The sequence below is a fragment of the Giraffa tippelskirchi genome, chromosome 4 (assembly GCF_054371585.1).
Source record: "Giraffa tippelskirchi isolate mGirTip1 chromosome 4, T2T-mGirTip1v1.2.pri, whole genome shotgun sequence".
NCBI lineage: Eukaryota > Metazoa > Chordata > Mammalia > Artiodactyla > Giraffidae > Giraffa > Giraffa tippelskirchi.
Window position 1 is genome coordinate 174389069 of NC_137278.1, and position 19769 is coordinate 174408837.

General features: G+C 41.4%; 1 protein-coding gene across 6 annotated transcripts in view; it reads left to right on the plus strand.

Annotated features, from left to right (window-relative positions):
* The first annotated feature begins 1581 nt into the window (after positions 1-1581).
* DENND5B (DENN domain containing 5B) overlaps positions 1582-19769 on the plus strand; it is a 217289-nt gene continuing 199101 nt past the window's right edge. For all 6 annotated transcript variants that reach the window (XM_081591659.1, XM_081591660.1, XM_081591663.1 and 3 more), the window contains exon 1: positions 1582-2039. In XM_081591659.1, the coding sequence (XP_081447785.1) occupies positions 1913-2039 (127 nt within the window). In that variant the 5' untranslated portion in view covers positions 1582-1912. The remainder of the gene's footprint in view (positions 2040-19769) is intronic.

Below are 19769 nucleotides of genomic sequence, written 5' to 3' on the forward strand. Positions count from 1 at the left end.
TTGAGCAGACAGACATAGAAAAGGTCATTGTAAGTGTTTTGAAGGAAGAGTGCAGGGTGCAGTAGGAGCATTACCCAGGCTGTGGCTCATTCTGATGTTTTGATTTTTCTTATACTTCAAACCTGAAGAGAAAGTGAGGGTACAAGCTACAGTAAATGATGGTATGCGTGTGTGTGCTCCATGGACTGTAGCCCATCAGGCGCCTCCATGGGATTTTCCAGGCAAGAATACTGGAGTGGGTTGCTATTTCCTCCTCCGAGAGATCTTCCCAACCCAGGGATGGAGCTTATGTCTCTGGGGTCTCCTGCACTGGCAGGCAGGTTCTTTACCACTGAGCCACCTGAGTGAGTGAGTGCTCAGTCGCTCAGTCGACTCCGACTCTTTGCCACCTAATGAACTGTAGCCCGCCAGACTCCTCTGTCCATGGGCTTCTCCAGGCAAGACTACAGAGTGGGTTGCTGTGCCCTTCCCCAAGGGATCTTCCAGACTCAGGGATCAAACCCGTGTCCCTTAGTCTCCTACACTGGCTGGTGGGCTCTTTACCACTAGCGCCACCTGGGAAGCCCACTGAACTTCCATACATATCTTCCAGGAAGAACATTTTCCAGTCAAATAATTGAGGTTCGTTCTCTCAGTCCACCTGCCTGGAAGATTTGCTAGTGTGTCTACCGGAAGTGTTCACGATGCACACCCATACACCCCCCACTCCCCGCCACCCCGTACCTTCTACCCAAATCCCTAAAAAAGAGTACCGAAGTGGTGTGGAAGGCATGACAATGTGGAGATAGTATGAATTTAGTTTTTCACTTTTCAAGGGAATAAGAGTAGATCTGTGATGTCGTTGTGAAGAATGGGAAGTCAGAGGAAAGAGCAGGGTAAGAAAGTCATAGCCTTGTGAAGAGAAGAATTCAGGGTCTAATTCCTTTTGCCTTATCAGCCGCCGATTGTACCTGCTGGAAAAGCAGATAAGTTCAAATGAGTACAGAGCTGGGGAACTGGAGCGCCTTGACTACATTACACTGACCTGGAAAACGTCAGGATAAATTACGGAATGGGTCGGCTAGGGTAAGTTGGTAATTGTGGTCATTTTAGAAGTCTCAAAGCTTTGTGGATATTGAGTGGGTTTTTTGTTTTCTTTGTGCCATTGAGTAGGCACCAGTTCGGTGAGGAAGGGTGGCTTGTGAGCGCGGTTGAGCGCTGGTGGAAGGATTCAAGGACTACGATCTTAAAATAAGATGGACATCCGCACTTGTCAGTTTAAAATATGTTGATGGTCCAGATCGTTATGGGAAATGATTTCGGAGCAGCCGTTAACCTTTCCCAAAGCTGCATTTCTTTTTTAAAAATTCAGGCTAGGAAGCATCCCCTCTGCGGCTTTGCCTCTTGCTGGCAGCCGGAGGCGCGTGTGTGGGGTCGCCCTTGCGCCGCAGCCCCGGCCGCCGGGCTGGCACGAATCCCGGCAGCATCCGGTGCTCCTTCCGAGCCCGCTGGACGCGCGCGCACGTACGGCCGAAACGCGCGCTCCCGCTCCTCGCGAGCGCGCCCTCCCCTCTGCGCCCCCGCCCTCCCCGCGCTCCCACCGCCGGAGCGCCGCTCAGCTGACCGGCGGGCGCCAGACGCCGAGGCTCCCAGCTCGCGAGCGCAGCTGCGGCGACGCGGGCCTCTCACAGCGACACTCCCCCCGCGCGCCCCTCCCCCGCCGGGCACCGGGAGCGGGACCGACCGGGCACGAGCTCGAGGCCGCTTCCCCGGCGCCGAGCGAGGAGCGAGGCTGCGCTGACGAGCGGCGGCTGCGCGGCCATGGGCTCGCCCGGGTCGCCCTAGGGCGGGCGCGCGGAGACCGAAGCCCGAGCAGCAGCCTCAGCAGCGAGTCCTCTCAGGCGACGGCGGCGGCAGGAGCAGCGCGGCCGGGATGAGCGGGAGCGGCGCGGCGCCCGGCCCGGCCTCGGGCTCCTCCCCGGCCGCCTGCCGCTTCGCGCACTACTTCGTGCTGTGCGGGATCGACGCGGACAGCGGGCTGGAGCCGGACGAGCTGGCGGGTAAGGCCGGGCTGCGGCAGCGCGGAGTCCCCTCAGGGACGCGGGGGACGCTGCGGGGACGCGCGGGAGGCGGGGTGCCGGCTCCAGACAAAGTCAGCTCCCGGCGGCGCTCGCTTGCTGGCCGGCCAGGCTCTCGGGCAGCGATTTAATGACATTGTTATTTATTCCGCGTGCAGGGTGCTCTGCTGAGCCCGCGGGCGCCCGCAAGCCGTCCCCCTCGCCCGCAGCTGCCCGCGGAGGCGGCTGGTGAGTCACCGGGCGCGTTAACTCCCGGCCTCGCTGCGCTCCCGCCTCCCACCCTCAGCCCCGACCTCGAAGTTTCAGCCTCAGCACGTGACGCGGCGCCCCGACCCTTCGGGGAGGGGGCGTCGGGGGCCGCGGGGCCGCGGGGCGGGAGTCCACCCAGGCGGCGGCGGCCGCGGGGCGAGCGCCGGGCGGGAGGCTGATTGGACTTCATCCTTGAGTGTTCGCGGTCTGCGCCGCCTCCGGCCTCGGGTTCTGAGCTGACGGTGGAGTCACCTTTTGGAATCCTGTCGATTTGGCAGTATCACGGGGGCTGGCGAAGATCTTTGAACCTCGGGACTTAGGACGATGCTTTGTTGATACCGCCTATAGGGTTCCACGTTTAAGTAGTTAGATATTTCCACTCAGTTGGGTGCACCGAGTGTTGCTGCCTGGGTTTTCCCGGAGGGGCGTCGTGCGTCCTCTTGACTCATTATTTGATGGCGCAGTGCGGGGCCGAGCTGGGGAGCAGCCGCTGGAAAGGGGGCTGTTAAAGGCTGGTGGTGGAGGGGCAGGGGTGTGGGCGCAGTGTCAAGAGGAGCCTGGGGAGAAACAACTGATTGCGTTTTTCACGCCTGTTTCTTTCTGCTTGCCTTCTTGGGTTCTGAATCTCGATTTTTTTTTTTTTTTTTTTTTTTTAACGTGTGAGACAAGTGACATCTACCGCTTGAACTTTATCTGTGTCAGTGTTAAACACTTAGGTCATAGCCTTTCAGAACAGCTTTTTTGGACATAGCATTCTTGATTGCACCAGTGTGTGTGTGTGTGTGTGTGTGTTTTCCTTTTTTGGCGGGGAGGGGGTGACTGTGAAGAATGTATTAAATAATAAACACTAGTAAACAGAACTGTTCAGCCTTTAAAACAATACCCACCAACTCACCTCTTAGCTAAATGAATATCTTAAGTCAGTTTCACAGCAAAACATTTTCAACAAAAACTATGTCTAGTTTTACTTAAAAATTTTGTTTGAAAAGAGAGATGAGTACCAAGCTATGTGTAATTATATATTTCAGTCGTTTCTTCATGTACATATTAAGAATGGTTTTGTTAAGGGTTACGGAGTTAGAAAAAAGACGTGTTTGGAGAGATTCCTCTTTCAGGATTGGTGAAGGGGTTATTTTAGGTTTCTAGAATCCCTTTCCCCCTAAACATTTCCCTAAACATTTATGACGCTGAGTCACGTGGAGACCTTCTGTCAGTGGCTACTGATGACTGGAAAAAGCTTGTATTTTTTTCTTCATCAAGTCTGTATGCCTAGTAAAGCTAAAACAACGCCTGTAAGTGTGACCTGAGTCTCTTTGGCCATAGTGCAAATAGCTTTAACAAAACGGTAAAAAAAAATTTTAACGCATTCATTAAGTAGTTTTGAAAGCCTTTAGGTGTAGATTTGTGTTCTAGGCACTGGGCTCAGCTATAATCAAAGCAGTCAAAAAAATCAATGCCATCATAGAGCTTACATTGTAGTGTAAAGAAATAATAAACATATGTAGTTTTGTCAGAGGTTATTAAGTGCTGTGAGGAAAAATACATCTGGGTGATGAGAGTAGGGCAGTGCCAACAGAATGATGGAATGTGTAGGGTTGTAATGATTTTAAATAAGATAGTTAGGGAAGGCCTCGCTGATAAGGTAATGTTTGAAAAGAATCCTAAAGGAGGTGAGGAAGCTGGCTATGTGGATTGTCTCAGGAAACAGCATTGTAGGCAAAGGAAACAGCATGTGCAAAGACCTGAGGTGGAAGAGTTCCTAGTTTTGTGGTAACAGCAAGGAGGCCATTACTATACGGAGTAAGAAGGAGAGTAGTAGCTGTCATCATTGAGAAGAAGTAGGGCTTCATAGACTGTTAGGCTTATAGATGGGAAACATATCACTAGGCTTTGAGCAATGTAATCAGATCAGATCTACCTTCTAAAAAAGATGGCTGTGGCTGCCATGTTGACTAGACTATATCAAGCAAGATAGAGGCAGAGCAGTTAGGAGGCTCTTTTTCACTCTTTGAGGAGAAAGTTGTTGGGGGTTGGACGAAGTTGTGTGGTTAGAAGCTGAGTATATTTTGAAGGTAGAGCCAACAGGACTTGGTGATGAATTGAGTATGGTATTCATAATAAAAGAAAATGATAAAAAAAAAAAATGACTCCAAGATTTTCTCCCTAAACAATTACATGCACCTGTTTACTGAAATTGAAAGACTGATGGAGAAGCTGGCTGGAGAAGATTAGTTTAGCTTTGGACATATTAAGTTTGAGGTGCTCATTAGACATTCAGATAGAAATACCAAGTAGGCAAGACATCTGTCTGGGCCCCTAACTTTATTTTTAGGTGTAAGTTGAAAGCCTTGAAGTTGGGTGTTGTCACCCAGGGAGTGGATGTAGATAGAAAACAGAAGAGGCTCCAGGATTGAGTCCTAGGGATATTGCAACATTCAGAGGTGAGAAGGATGAGGTGGAAACAACCAAGGAGTTTAAGAAATGCAGCTAGTGTGACAAGAGGAAAACAAGAGAATGTAGTATAATGAACCCAACTACCAACTTCTTAACTTTTTCCACAGAGCTACATTTAGGGATCAGGAAACAAGGCTGGTGAGTTAAGCAAATTAGTCACAAGATTGTTTCTGTTTTGCTGCATTAATTTCAAAGTTAATGATAGTTGGTTTCTATTTTACTTTTCTGGAACTGATCTATTTTTATCGGACTGTTTCTTAGCAAGTTGTCAGAAGATCTTAATTGACTTCTATTAAACATAAACCAGTTGCTTTATAGACTTTTTCTTAACATATACATATTCCTGTAGAAGATCTTAATTGACTTCTATTAAACATAAACCAGTTGCTTTATAGACTTTTTCTTAACATATGCATATTCCTAGAATTTACACTTTGCAGGTGGCGGGTCATTGTTATCAAATGAAGGACACGAACCATATGATGATGTAACAGTTAAATAGACTGAGATCTTATGAGAAATGAGATCTTGTAATAAAGTGATCTTGCTGTTTACACACTCTTCCAGTAAAGCTTTGCTTTACCAACAATGGAAAAGACTTCTTTCATCACATATAGGTCTTTTAACAACTGAAAATAATTCAAATATATATAAATTTAAAATATTTTAAAATGGAAGTCCTAGAGATTTTATGGAGGTGTTTCTTTCTATATATGTATACTGATACAGCAGTCTTTGGCTTCCCAGGTGGTGCTAGTGGTAAAGAACCCACGTACCAATGCAGGAGACATAAGAGATGTGGGTTCAATCCCTGGGTCAGGAAGATCCTCTGGAGGAGGGCATGGCAACCCACTCTAGTATACTTGCCTGGAGAATCCCATGGACAGAGGAGCCTGGCGGGCTATAGTCTGTAGGGTCGCAAAAAGTCGGACATGACTAAGGGATTTAGCATGCATGCACGCACAGCAGTATTGCCTATTGTTCTTCTCTGCCATGTCTTAGCTATTGTGCTTCTACTCACTGTGTATTTTCAAGATGTATTTGATCCATAAACAAAAATGTCCCTTAAATGTTAAAGCAGAAATATTTAAATTTCCTTTAATGGTAAAGATAAGATGTTTCAGACTGACTATTGCATGAAGAAGAAAGGAGGTGTAAATAGAAGTCACTGGAATTAGTTGATGTGAAGGGAAGTAGGTATCATTTTGAAATTTTCCTTTGTGTCTCTCATTTCCTCTAAGACCAAGCTGTAAGAATTTATGTGGCTTGATTTACAGCAACAGATCTTTTAGGCAGTGGAAAAATGAAGGAAGTAATTAGACATTTATTCAAGTAATGTAAATATGCAAGCCCCCAAATATTCCTCCCCCCAAGAGGGAAACGCCTTTGGTGCTCTCTTTCATAGTACCTTGTACATAGTGTTTAATAAGTGAAACATAAGGTTTACAAATGAGTCTGCAAATTGTGTGGTGACCAGAATATTCTTAAAGCTTTTCCATGGTAGCTTGGATTCAGGAATGCTGATAGATATGGAAGTTTGATGGATGAGATCCCTGCTTTGTTTGGAGACCTTTGTTTTGATTTCTTCCTTGGTGCCTCCAGCTGTTTATTTTTAGCCTTGGTGTCTTGGCTGTGGTTTAGAGCTTAGAGGCAGTGGAGACCATGTTCTGCATTCAGATGTAAAATTTCGTTAAAACTGACAGTATCATGCCACAGTAGTACTGGACAGGAGCTTAGACATCATTTAGAGTGGAGAAACCAAGACTGAGAGTTTAAGATCTCAGAGATCCCATTTGATCAGAGCAGGCACCAGACTAAAGCCTGGTGGTTTTTTTTTTTTTTTTTGGGCCGTGCCATTCAGTTTGTGGGATCTTAATTTCCACAACCAGGAACTGAAACCAGGGCTCCAGCAGTGAGAGCAGCAAGTCCTTAACCACTGGACCACCAGGGAATTCCAGGCTTGGTTGTTGTAATGCACAAAGCTGCATAGTTATTTAAACTCAAAAAAAGATGAGCTTAATGTGAGTTCAGCAAGCATTTCAGGATTACTCTTAATCCAGACTGAATGTCATAGTCAAGACTGTGCTAAAGTAAGTCTTTTAAAAACCAGGGCCAGGTGTACAGGGATGGGTGGGATAGGAGCTTCCCTGATCTGAGCACAATTGGTAGTGCCTTGGTTGATAACTTTGCTGACATCCTTGGTCCACAGTAGATTATGTTTGGGAGTTTGGAAGGTCTGGTCTGGTAACTGGAGTGCTGGGGAAGGAATAATACAAGGATAGACTTCCATTCGAATGGGGCCAAAGAAGATTCAAGATCTAATTGCTGTGGTATTGATACTTGATTTTAAAAATCCACTGGGAGTAAAATTCTTTATAGTGAAATTATCCCAACAGTGGGGGCAACTAAGTCCCTGTGGTAACTCCAGGGCTCAGGCATCTGCTGCACTGGTTCATGCAGGACGTACCAGCACAGGGAGCTCAGAAGAGCAGAGAAGATGAGACGGTTAGGAAAGAGGGGAGGAGGGAGGAACGTAAGTGTCTTTGGAGGAGAAATAGTAAGAGAAAGGGGAAGAAAGGGGATGAGAAGATAAAAAGGAGGCTGGAGGAGGGCACATACATAATATCCACTGCTGAGGAGTTGAGACAGACTGTCCTGACATTCCTGAGTATATTCTTTGATTTGCATTTCCACTTCTGGTCACAGACACTCTTGGAGTAATAGAAGTAAATGTCTAGAATACAATGCATTGTTAATCATAATTTCTATTGAACTCCATATGGAAGAAAACATTTTCTTCTATAATTTGTTAGAGGGTAGAGGCAGTTCCTACGTAAGGTACTTCAGTCAACTATACTTCAATTTTAAAAAATAGGTACTTTAGGAAACAAGTGCCGTATGTCCAAATCCTTAACAGTTTTGATTAATAATGACCTAAATTTTGTTTTTGGTAAAGCCATAGCTAGCCTTTATGCTTTGGATTAATTATTCAGTGTTAAATGCTTACAGTGTGCCAGGTTGAGGAGTATATAGCTGACAGTCACTGTTTTGAAAGAATCTACAATAAAATAGCAATAATAAAATAACCTTCTGCATGCTAAGCACTGGCTAAATGCTTCATAACTATTACCTCATTTCATCCTGACAACAATCTTAGGAGATGGTACTATTTTCTCTATTTTACAGATGAGGAAACTGAGGCTAGAGAATTTAAGTACTTTGCCTAGGTTCATATAAGAAGTGAGAAGCCTGAATTAAAAGTCTGACATGATCTGTCCATGCTTGTAACCACTACATTCGATGCCTCCTTCATAATACATACTGTATCACACAGATTATAAATTCTGCCAGTACCCTATATGGTTAACCTCATAATCAAATGAGATTATTGTATTATTGTTTAACACCTCTGTAGAAAAAAGGTGTTAAGAGGGAGAAGACTGGTCTTTATTACCTTTAAGACCCGACCTGGCTTGTCTCCTTGAAGGCAGCACTGCATGCATTCTTTTATTCATTTATCAAAACAAAAATAAAAAAAGAAGAGTATATATTTGATACTACTCCTGTTCTTATTAATGAATATAACTATAAGATATAATGGAAGTATAAGGTATTTACTGCACAAATGAAAACACTACTTCCAAAAAATTTTAAACCTTTTGTTCTTCTTACTGGGTTTTATACCTATCTTTTCTTGGCATAAATTACCTGTCCTTAGATAAGTTTATAGTTTTTAAAAGGAATGTTGCTTGCTTGTGAAACCTTGGCTGGTGTGGCTGTCAGTACAATTGTTAAAGCTGTATGCACAGTCAGAAGCTGAGAATCCGGTCCTGGGTCTGTTATTTAGGACAGCTGTGGGCCTCAAGTGTTTTTATTTGTATTGAAGGGGTTAAAGGAGGTACTTGGTTTCTGAATTTACCACGCCTCTGTTTATGGGTTGGAAATTGTTTTTGAATGAGGAACTAAGTGTATCCGTTTTTTAAAAGATTAATCCTAAATGACATAGAACATGAAGACTGAATGTACCCCATATTTCACATGAGGATTGATGAGTTATTATAATCTCAGCCACAAGGAATGGAAAAAAATAAGTTATTCTGTGTTGTGCAGTTTTTTAGTAAGCTTTTTGAAATGTTAGTTCATGCGCTCTCGGTTGTTATCTGCATGGACTCTTAGAAATCCAGAGATCTCTGTTTGAAATGACCATGTTAAGTAATCTCTAGAAGTCTGTATTCTAGCAGTGTGGATGGTATTGCCAGTTCTGCACAAAATAGCCAGTGGGATCTTAGAATAATTTTTTCTACTTAAAATTCTTCAGTAACTTTCTTTGTATTCAGATCGAGATTCAGATTCTTTTTGGTACCTTAGTTTATTCAGGCTGCTATAAAAGAATACCATATACTGGGTTGCTTATAAACAAGAGAAATTTATTTCTCACAGTTCTAGAGGTTGGTAAGTCGAGATGAAGGCGCTGGTAGATGAAGTGCTGACGAGTCCTACTTGCTGGTTCCTAGGTGACTGTCTTGTATGAAAGGAGTGAGGGTGTGTCTGAGATCTCTCTTGTAAGGATTATGTATGAATTCCATTCACGAGGCCTCCACCCTTGTGACCTAAGCACATCCCAAAGGCCCAAGCTCCAAATATCATCACATGAGGGATTAAATTTCAACATAGGAATTTGGGGGGTGGGACACAGATATTCAGTCTGTTCACCCTGGTTGGCAGAGCCCTTCATAATCTGCTCTCTGCCTGTCTTTCCAACCTTTTCTGATTGGCACAACCTTTCTTGTTGCATTGGTTTTCTTAAAGGTTCTTAAACATGGCAAGCTTCTTATCTCATGGCCTGTTTATCTTCTGTTCTCTCCCTAGAACGTCTTCCCCCTAGACCAGCATGGTCCATTATAATTATTAATATAATGTGAGACACGTTTATAGTTTTAAAATTTCTAGCCACATTTAGAAAGGTAAAAAGAAACAAGTGATATTAATTTTAATGATATATTTTATTTATATATCTAGGAGATTATTTCAACATATAATCAACATAAAAATTATTGGTGAGATATTTCACATTCTTTTATTCTTTCAAAATCTTCAAAATCCAGTGTGTATTTTATGCTTACAGCATATCTCAATTGGACTAGCCACATTTCAAGTGTTTGGTAGCCATGTTTTAAGTGTTCAGTAACCACATGTGTCAGGTAGCCACCCTTTGCACAGTGTAGCCCTACATCTTTGCAAGATTGTCTTCTTCCTGTTCAGGTTTTTGCACAAGTGTTGCCTTCTCAGAGTAGCCTTCCCAGACCATCCAATATAAGGTTGTGTCCTTCCTCTCTCTGCCTGCCCAACCCTTGCAGTCTCCCTGCTTTATTTCCACATTATTTATTTCCAGGTATATTGTACTTGACATGTCAATATTTCCCATTCGATTGTCGGCTCCTGGAGGGCAGGACCATGTCTCTCTTGTTTAGTTTTGTATACCCAGTGACTAGATTGTTTGAATAAATGAATGAAATCACTTGAGATGGGCTTTCCTGATAGCTCAGTTGGTAAAGAATCCACCTGCAATGGAGGAGACCCTGATTCGATTCCTGGGTCAGGAAGATATGCTGGAGAAGGGATAGGCTACCCACTCCAGTATTCTTGGGCTTTCCTTGTGGCTCAGCTGGTGAAGAATCCACCTGTAACATGGAAGACCTTGATTTGGTCCCTGGGTTGGGAAGATCCCCTGGAGAAGGGAAAGGCTACCCACTCCAGTATTCTGGCCTGGAGAATCCCATGGACTGTTTATCCATGGGGTCGCAAAGAGTCAGACATGACTGAGCAACTTTTGCTTTCACTTTCACCCAGTGACTAGATTGTTTGAATAAATGAATGAGATCACTTGAGATGGATAAATATAGAACTTTTGTTACCAACAATAAAAGTTAGTATATTTGGTTTATCTGTGTTTTTTAACCTCTAAAGTGGACTAGCATTGTTTTTTGTTTGTTTTTTTAAATGGGAAACTTGAAATTGATAAAAAAGCAAGAGAGTAGAAGAATGGTTAATTTTTTAAAAGGTCTATGTCAGCTTTGTGGAAAGCTATTAAAATTTCTTATGTTTATAATATTTTTAGTCTATTCCTTTCCTCTTGAAATAAGCTATGATAGGTAAATAAAATTAATAAACTTTTTTTTAAACACCAATTTTAAGCAAGCATACAGATACCACCAAGTCTTTGATTTTTCCTCTTCGGCAGACATGTCTTATTTATTTCTAAACTAGTGCCAAGTGATGAGCACATAAATGGTGAGTAGTGTTTATGAAGTTTCAGAAAGTGGCTATATGAAAGAACACTGATAACTTCAGTTGTGTCTTTAGAGGGATACTTCAGGAAATTGTGTTCCGTTTCCTTCTTTGTGGACATCCACATTGGTTTTGGGCCTGGTCAGCCAGGACAGTTCTCTTTTTCTGTAAAGTTTAATACTTTGTAATTTTTCCCCATTTATATTTTGTCTTTATTGTACCTTGTATAATGTTCTCTTCTGCTTGAGACTTGACTTTTAAGATTTAATAACCTCTTAGCCAGAGATTCCAAAAATTTTCAGTATGAGGCTGTATTCTACACTACTTTTCAAACAGAATGCAAGGATAGCTGTTTTAGTGTGAGGAGATAAGAACTGAGAGTTCTAGGAATAAAAATGGAAATGTTTTATGTACTGCTGAGACAGCACATCATGAGGCTAGAAAAATATGAAACAGTTGCTTTCCCCTTCATTCCTGCACCTTTCCCAAGAATCCATGATTTTTACTAACTTTATTCTGAATTAAATATTGTAACTATTTTAATTAATGGATTTCTTAAGTTAGTACCTTTTATTTTCCTTTCATGAATTTTTATATATCACTGATATAGAAAGTTAAGTTTGAAATAATGCTTTTTTAAAATGACTTTCAAAAATACATGCTAGCACTATTAAGTCAGAAGTAGCTCCAGGAAAACCCCTTTATATGATGAAGCTATGAAAATAGTTAATATTTATTGGGCCATGAACTGTGGTTGATGATTTATAAACATTATCTTGAATCCCCACAATAACTTGAATGTATTACTATCATCACTTTATAGGCGAGGAGGCTGAGGTTTGGTGAGTTGCTGCCCAGAGTCACAGAGACAATAAAGGCCAAAGCTGGGATTGCATCCTGGTGGCCCTCTTCCACTGTGCCCTGCTGCCGCTCCAAGTCCCCCAGACCAGCTGTCCTCAGCTGCTGGGTGGTGACATATTTCCAGGCCTGGCGGCTGTGAATTGGGTCACAATTAATTATTAATAATAGTTGAGGACTTTCTGGTGGTCCAGTGATTAAGAATCTGCTTGCCAATGCAGGGGACACAGATTCGATCCCTAGTCCAGGAAGATTTCATGTGCCATGGATCAACTAAGCCCGTGTGCCATAACTACTGAGCATGTAGTCTAGAGCCAGCACTTTGCAACAAGAGAAGCCGCTGCAGTGAGACGCTCTCACACGCAACAGGATAACCCCTGCTTGCCACAACTAGAGAAAGCCTACTGACAGCAATGAAGACCCAGGATAGCCAAAAATTAATTAATAAAAAATAGGTGAAATACTGAGGTTTTAAGTGGTATTTTTAAATAAGTGGAATTAATTCAATATCTGCCCTCTAATGATGTCATTCTCACTTCCATTCCTATGTGCTTTTGTTAAGTGGTGGAAGAGAAAGTTGGCGTTGCATGCACTATACCAGCAATTGTGAATAGCCCCACACCTGATGGGAGATCTGTTTTGTTAATGCTACTGCCAAGCTGGTTATTCATGAGCTGTGAATAGTTTTCACATATTCCTATTCTATTAGGAATACCATTGCAAAAGTAGTCTGTTTGCTTCCCTTCCCTGTAGATTTTTTTTAACAAATTATTCATAGTTCAAGGACACATGTGGGAGTATGTTTTTGAACTCTTCATGCTGATCTAGATTGTTTCTCGATACTTTTCTCAATTATGAAATGTGACGGTGTTTTGCCAAAGAGCTTTCTAAACTATAGGATAAAAATATGAGGTAGACTTATAATTTTAGAGTTGTAGAATTTTTTAAGTTCAACCCTGCTGTGGACTAGTAGGCTGAACCCTTAGATACAGCTTGTAGACCTCTAGGTTTTAAATATGAAACCCAGTTTAGAGATATTTTAAGTAATTTTTTTTTGCTATATCCCAGAGGCCTTGTGATGTAAATCCATCTGTCTTGCATAATTTTCTGGTGCTCTGGCTGAAAGAATCCAGGTTTCTGCTATGAAGATCTTGTTTTCTTGCCCTCTTTGTCTCCCTCTTTTCTAGTACAAGACACTCCTACTGTCATTTATTTAACACAGAAAATTATTCTATAGTGTGAAAAAATATCATGTAGAACTGGTATCTAAATTAAGTTTCAGATAGTCAGCATGGCACAAGTTTGCTCACAGGCCAGGTTTTTGTATCCCCCCCCCCCAATCCCTTCTTCAGAGATCACCCTTATTTTCTCTTTAGTCCTCATGAAGCCACAACCTGCTCTTTTGGTTCTTTTTTCTGTAATAATGGGGAGATTTTTTTTTGGCAAAAATTTTAATTGTCATTAAAATCTCATAGGGAAGAAACTCTAAGGTCTCACTGAATCCTCCAGTTACCTTCATCCTTAGCAGAACAAGGAGGAGTCTTTATTTTATTTTTTTTTGGCCGCACTTTGTGGCTTGTGGGGTCTTTATTCCATGACCAGAGATGGAACTCTAGGCCAGCAGTGAAAGCACCAGGTCCTAACCACTGGATTGCTAGGGGATTCCCAGGGAGGAGTTCTGATTTCCTACAGCTATTCAGGTTTCATACTTTCTGTTTCTAGTATCCTTTCCATTTCCCTCCTTTTTCTTCCCTCATAGTCCTTTGGGAAAACAAAGACAGTCTGCTAGATCAACAATATTCTTTCTATGTACTAAAATTATATGTTTTTTTTCTCCCAGGACTGAAATAACAGAGATCGTTTCGCTATAGGCAGATGAAACATGATTGTTTCATAATCATCCCATAATCTCATATAGTTCCCTGACATGGAATTCCTCTCTGTCATTAAGTATCAACACCAACATATCAACTGGAATTCCATGAGAATAAGGTATTGACTTTAATGAGTAGTTTGGGCAGTAGGATAGGACTGTACTTGAGTTTGATCCCTGGGTTGGGAAGATCCCCTGGAGAAGGAAACGGCAACCCACTCCAGTATTCTTGCCTGGGAAACCCCATGGACAGGGCAGTGGGTCATAGTCCATGGAGTTGCAAAAGAGACGCGTCAACTTAGTGACTAAAAACAACAACATATGTTTAAAGTTTATGGATGATACACTTCTAGCACCACGTTTTGTTTTACTTTCTTGGTTAATTTTCTTCACTTTTAAGTTTAACCCTAACTTTTAAGGAAATTTAAATGGGTGGCGTAACAAGATAATAAATTGTTTAAAAATATTTCCCCATCTATGTCAAATATGTTCTTTTTCTTAATAAATAAACTTTTGTCCAGATTTTAAAATATTCTGGCTCAGCTCCAGGGAAATGAGCTTTGGTACTTGACTGTTTGCTTTGTGCCATTGTTCATTAGAACAATGACTGTGATTTCACAGTTTTAAAACAAAAGCATTGGTACCACTGAGGTGATTTGATTATGCCAAAATAGGTTATTTTGTTTAGTTGTTCTCACTCCTGTCTGGCAGTGCTTATTTTTCCATTGGCAGCCCTGTTGTAATTCTATTTTAAATAAATACCTGAAAGCTGTGTGGGCTTGAATGTAAAATCTTGTGTATTCCTCACAGTGAAGGATTGAGAGGCCTCATTTACTGCGAAGCACTACTAAGCCGTCTTGTCCCTGGTGGAAGGGGCCACTGGGGAGAGAGGTCAAGTATGTGTGTGTAGAGGATGGAAGGTGATGGAAAACAAAAAGTTAAAACCATACTTATTATTCCAAAATCTTCTTTTCCTGATCTTGCTGATCTGGTACTGTTACCCTGTCTTCTATGTGGAACACAGTTTTGTGGTTAGAATGTGATAAATGGTACAGAGATATCCAGACAGATGCCCTAGACCCTGGAGTCCCACAGTAATTGTGTGAGAGAAGTCATTATGGAGTCTCCTGTACAAATGTCACACCTGCTGAAAGTTTAACAGAATCATATTCACTCTTCCCTGGAATGAAATCTCCTGTAACAGAAATAAAAATGTAGCTTTTTCCGAATGTGGCCATAAGATCAAGAAGTAGACATATTTTGTCGAATCATTAGGGAGTAGAAGCCTTGCTGTGAAATGTCTGTTGACATGTATGCATATTTAGTATTTATTTCTGTGCCCCAGTGAACCCTGTTGAATAGATCAGGTGACAGCTTTTATCTAAAGTCAGTCTTTGAGGGGCAGCTGAAGCATGGGTGTATGAGTGTGAGGGATTGTGTTTTTTCAATGTTGGGGAAAGAAGTAACTTCTTAAATTCCTTGCTCTTAAAAATAAGGAATACTTTCATAAAATTCATATTTGCTCTGGGACTTAAAGGAAATGGTTGTATTATTTTAGTGTGTGTGACTGAATAGTTTTTTAATGTCTTCTGAAATGAGATATAGGCTCCTCTCAAGTGTGGGAACTGTTTTGCACCCTGTTCCCCTGTTCGCTGACCTCTGCCTTTTGACCCTGCTGCTTTGTGATGAGATTATGGGCCTTTGAGCTTTTCACCAGTCCACCCAGACTTAACATTTCGTTACACAGAAACATAAAGCTTTAAGCTTCCTTAAAAGATGTTTTTAGAATTGAGGCGAACATTCAGATTTAATTGTGGGCATGAGCTTTTGTAAATATTTTTTCTTTAAAAAGTTTGTTTTTTTCTGTCCAAAGTATTATATATTTTCTAATAGGAACTTTTAGTTTTGTGGATGTGTATATGACTAAATATGTTTTTTTTTCCCCTTCAGAGTAAAGTGTCACAAAGTAATAGTGTTTATTTAGGGAGAGACTTAAAATTCAAGTTATCCCACGGACAGAGGAGCCTGGTAGGCTGCAGTCCATGGGGTCGCTAAGAGTCGGACACGAGTGAGCGACTTCCCTTTCACTTTTCCCTTTCATGCACTGGAGAAGGAAATGGCAACCCACTCCAATGTTCTTGCCTGGAGAATCCCAGGGACGAGGGAGCCTGGTGGGCTGCCGTCTATGGGGTCGCACAGAGTCGGACACGACTGAAGCGACTTAGCAGCAGCAGCAGCAGCTTAAGGGAACCAAGGGAGACCCAGCTATTTGCTCTCCATTGTTGTCTTTTTAGGCATGAGAAGTTAAAAATCTGTATTCGGAGAGTGTTATATAAGAGCAACAAATCAAACATTTCCAGAGAGAATCAATGCTTTCACCTGCTTATCTTACAGTAAATACTTTTTAGACACCTTGCCAGATGCCCAAAGTAGAGAAGGAAGAAAATCAGGAACAGAAAAAAGAAACTCATTTAGTTTTGCTACTTGTTTGTAGTTAATGTGATAGTTTTTGTTTTGTTTTTGGAAAGAGGGTAAATTTAGTGTCAAAAATAAAGGTTTGTTGATTGTCTGTGTATTTTATTATTGTTTTACATACTATCTTCAAGATTACCCAGAAAACTATGCATTTGCTCTGTTTCAAACATTTTGGTAAGACTTTCTGAAGAATGTCTGTTTACACGCTGTCCGGAGGATTTATAATAATGAAGCTTTTGGACTTCTGTTTACATGGCATTTTCCTGCTACTGAATATCCTACCAAAAGTGAGGATAAGCAAAACAATTGGCTTAAGATAATAAAAGACAAAGTGCTTTTTAAAAAAGCATGTGGCTTTTAAATTATAAAAATAATGTATGTTCAATTTAAAAACAGAAGTAGGTAGAGGATTGTGTTAAAGAAAACAAGCATTATCCCAGAGGGGTGGAATTTAAAATAAGAATAGACTTTCTGATTTCTGATCACTAGTTAGAAACCACAGTGATCATTTTACTAAGGTGTTGTGGTTAAATAAGCTGAGCAGTAATCTGAGAAACACAGTAAGATTTTCCTTTGTTCAAGTCATTGCCATTGATTTAGTAAGACAGTTGTGATGACCTCTGTGAAGAACTGTTAGTTGAAGGAGTGAATGAATAAATAATATGGAGTTGTCTACCTCAGGTGTTTACTTTGAGGGATAAAAATTAAATGCTTAGTACTTAAAACAGAATTTTTAAAAAACCAAAATCCTCTCTATAAGATCAGTAATTACAGTGAAATAAGAAAAGAAATAGTGGCTTTGAATCTTAAGAGTTTGACATTAATATATGTTTTTTCATTATGGAAAAAGAGAAAAGCATTGGTGACAAATGAGATAGGTAGAGGAAGGAGAAACTGGTAAGTGAAAGAGGCGGCTTGGTGACAAATGAGATAAACTCTTGATCTCCATCTCACTGGGAATCCAATTTATTTATAGTCATGTAGTGGAATGGAAATATGTTAAGATGGCATAAGAAACCTCTGATGGAAAAGCTGCTTGTCTCCCCTCAGGTTGCTGAATCTAGAAGCAGCAGCAAATCCGACACTTGTCTCTCACAGCTCCGGGCCTGCGTAGGGGCTGTGTAAACATTTTAGGAGCAGTGCTGGCACTGGCTGCAGAGGATGCAGAGAGGGCTTGCTATTTCCTTTTTCATGTAGCAGAATAATGAGAACAGGGACAGTCTTTTGATTGTCTTACAGTGTTTTGGCTGTTAGTTCTTTTAGATCCTTTCTGTTAACTACTTGCCTCCTAAAAGATACTTAGATGTTTAAAGTCATATGTTTAACTAACCAACCAGAGACCTTAACATACCAAAGAGGGGATGTTTGTCATCGTAACTGAAAAAAACTTTACAGACAGAGCTGCTTCTCTCATTTTCTTTAAACCTGTCTGTTTCCTGCCATGAATGTGAGTTTTGTCAGTAATGACTATGCATTTTAAAAATTGTATGAGTAAATGAGGCAAAACTCTTCCTCCAAAAGAAATTTTTTTAAGGGGAGAGAGAGACAGATGAGGGAGGGAGGGAGGAGGAGAGGGAGAGAGAGAGGACTTTAGTTCTTATCTGGAGAGGTATTATTTGCATTTTTGTTTCTGTTTAGTTATTTTTATCTTTTTAGGATGGGCTGAATTGAGGTGAATTTTAGTTGTTCTAAGGTCTGTGTCTAGCAGTGATTCTTGAAAATTTTTTTTGAGAATATTAACACATTCACAAAAGAATATTAACACATTCACAAAAGGTAAACCATGGGGAAGAGAGGGTTTATTTATGCCCAGGTCTCTGCTCGCACTTTTGTTTCTATAACTGGATATGTACCTTACACACTTAAAAAAAGGTGTATAGACTAGCCTCCTTTAAGCATTTCGTGCAATGGAGATGAGTCTAGCTTTTAGAAATTTTTTCTGTCAGTTAGAATACTTGTAACTATAGGTCAAAGAGGACCTAAGAAATGAAGGAATTTGGCTGGTTCACACAACAGTTTTCTTCGGGTGGAGGTGATTAGGTATAGTTTAGACAAAGCGCTCGTCCCAGTTCACTGCAGTTCTTTGTGCTCCGTCTGTCCCCAGTGTTGACTTCCTCTTCAGTTTGGCTTCCTTCGTGGTATTAAAATGGCTTCACATTTGCACTTCACGTCTTTCCTAGAGGAGATTTAACTTTTCCTCCTCCACTACCCTCTCATGTCTGAAATAAGAATCTAGGTCTTTGCTATGACCGGTCCACTTTAGGTCACACTGCCTTGAGGGCATCCTTGAACCATTAGTGTGGCCAAGGAAAATGGGGTTAAGCTGAGTGTTTAGAGACCAGTTTGGGATGGAAGTACAGGACTTCTTCACAGTGGAAGAGTGGAAGATTGGCTGCTGGAGTGCAGCCTCTTTGAATGCTAAACTTTGAAGGCGGAACGTGCTTCTGGGCTGAGTTCTAGGAATATCACTCTGGATGAGGGGTCAGAATAGAATTAAACTGGGGAGAAACTAGAAAAGGGGAACCAATTAGATTGTTTTACAAAACAAACTAGAGAGGAAGGGCCTGAATTAGGGTAGTGGCGTTGGGAGTAAAGAATCAAGGATGGATGTAGGAAATAGAATAGACATAGGAAGAATTGAACTTGACAACTTCAGAGTATATGAGGTTAAAGGGAGGTGAGATGCACATGACTAGACTTTGCACCCAGGCAACAGGGCTGTAGGAGTGTCATTCATAGCAGGAACATGGGAGGAAATAAGTTTGAGAGGACGGAGGTGAATTTAGTTTTGAATTTGTGGTAATGATGGTGCTGGTGTGATGTTATTTTTCTTTACATTGAGGTGGACTAAAACCACATTCTCCACATCTTCTTATAATAGTAGTGATTAACTGTTAAGGATGTGTGTGTGTGTGTGTGTGTGTGTGTGTGTGCGCGCACGCGCGCAAGTATTGGAACTAGAACTTGAATTCAGGGCTTCAGACCCAGAATTCCATAGTCATGTCACACTTACCACTGTTTATAGACATAACTCATGCATTCTTTCTTCTCCTTTTCTCTCCCTCCTCCCTCCTTTTCTTCCTTGGAGCCAAGAATGTATGTATGTTCATTTAAATCTCTGTTTTTAAACATGAAGTATAAAAAATACCATAGGGACTTCCCAGGTGCTCCAGTAGTTAAGACTCCTAGCTTTAACTGCAGGGGTGGGGATTGGATCCTTGGTCAGGAAACTAAGATCCCACATGCTGTGCGGTGCAGCCAAAACAAAGCAAAATTATTATTAAGGAAAATATGGAAACTGCCCAGGACACAAGCTGAGAGACGTATTTTTTGAGTTAGGATAATTCATTGGGCATTAATTAGTAAATAATTTACCTTTCTCCCCAGCGCTTCAGTTTGTAGTTAAATGCACAGCTTTTGTGGCAAGCTTTAGTAGAGCATTTAGAATACATCTGTATTCTTCAGCTGTGAGGCAGTGAACCATATGCTGCATAAACTCTCTGGAGTTTGTACAG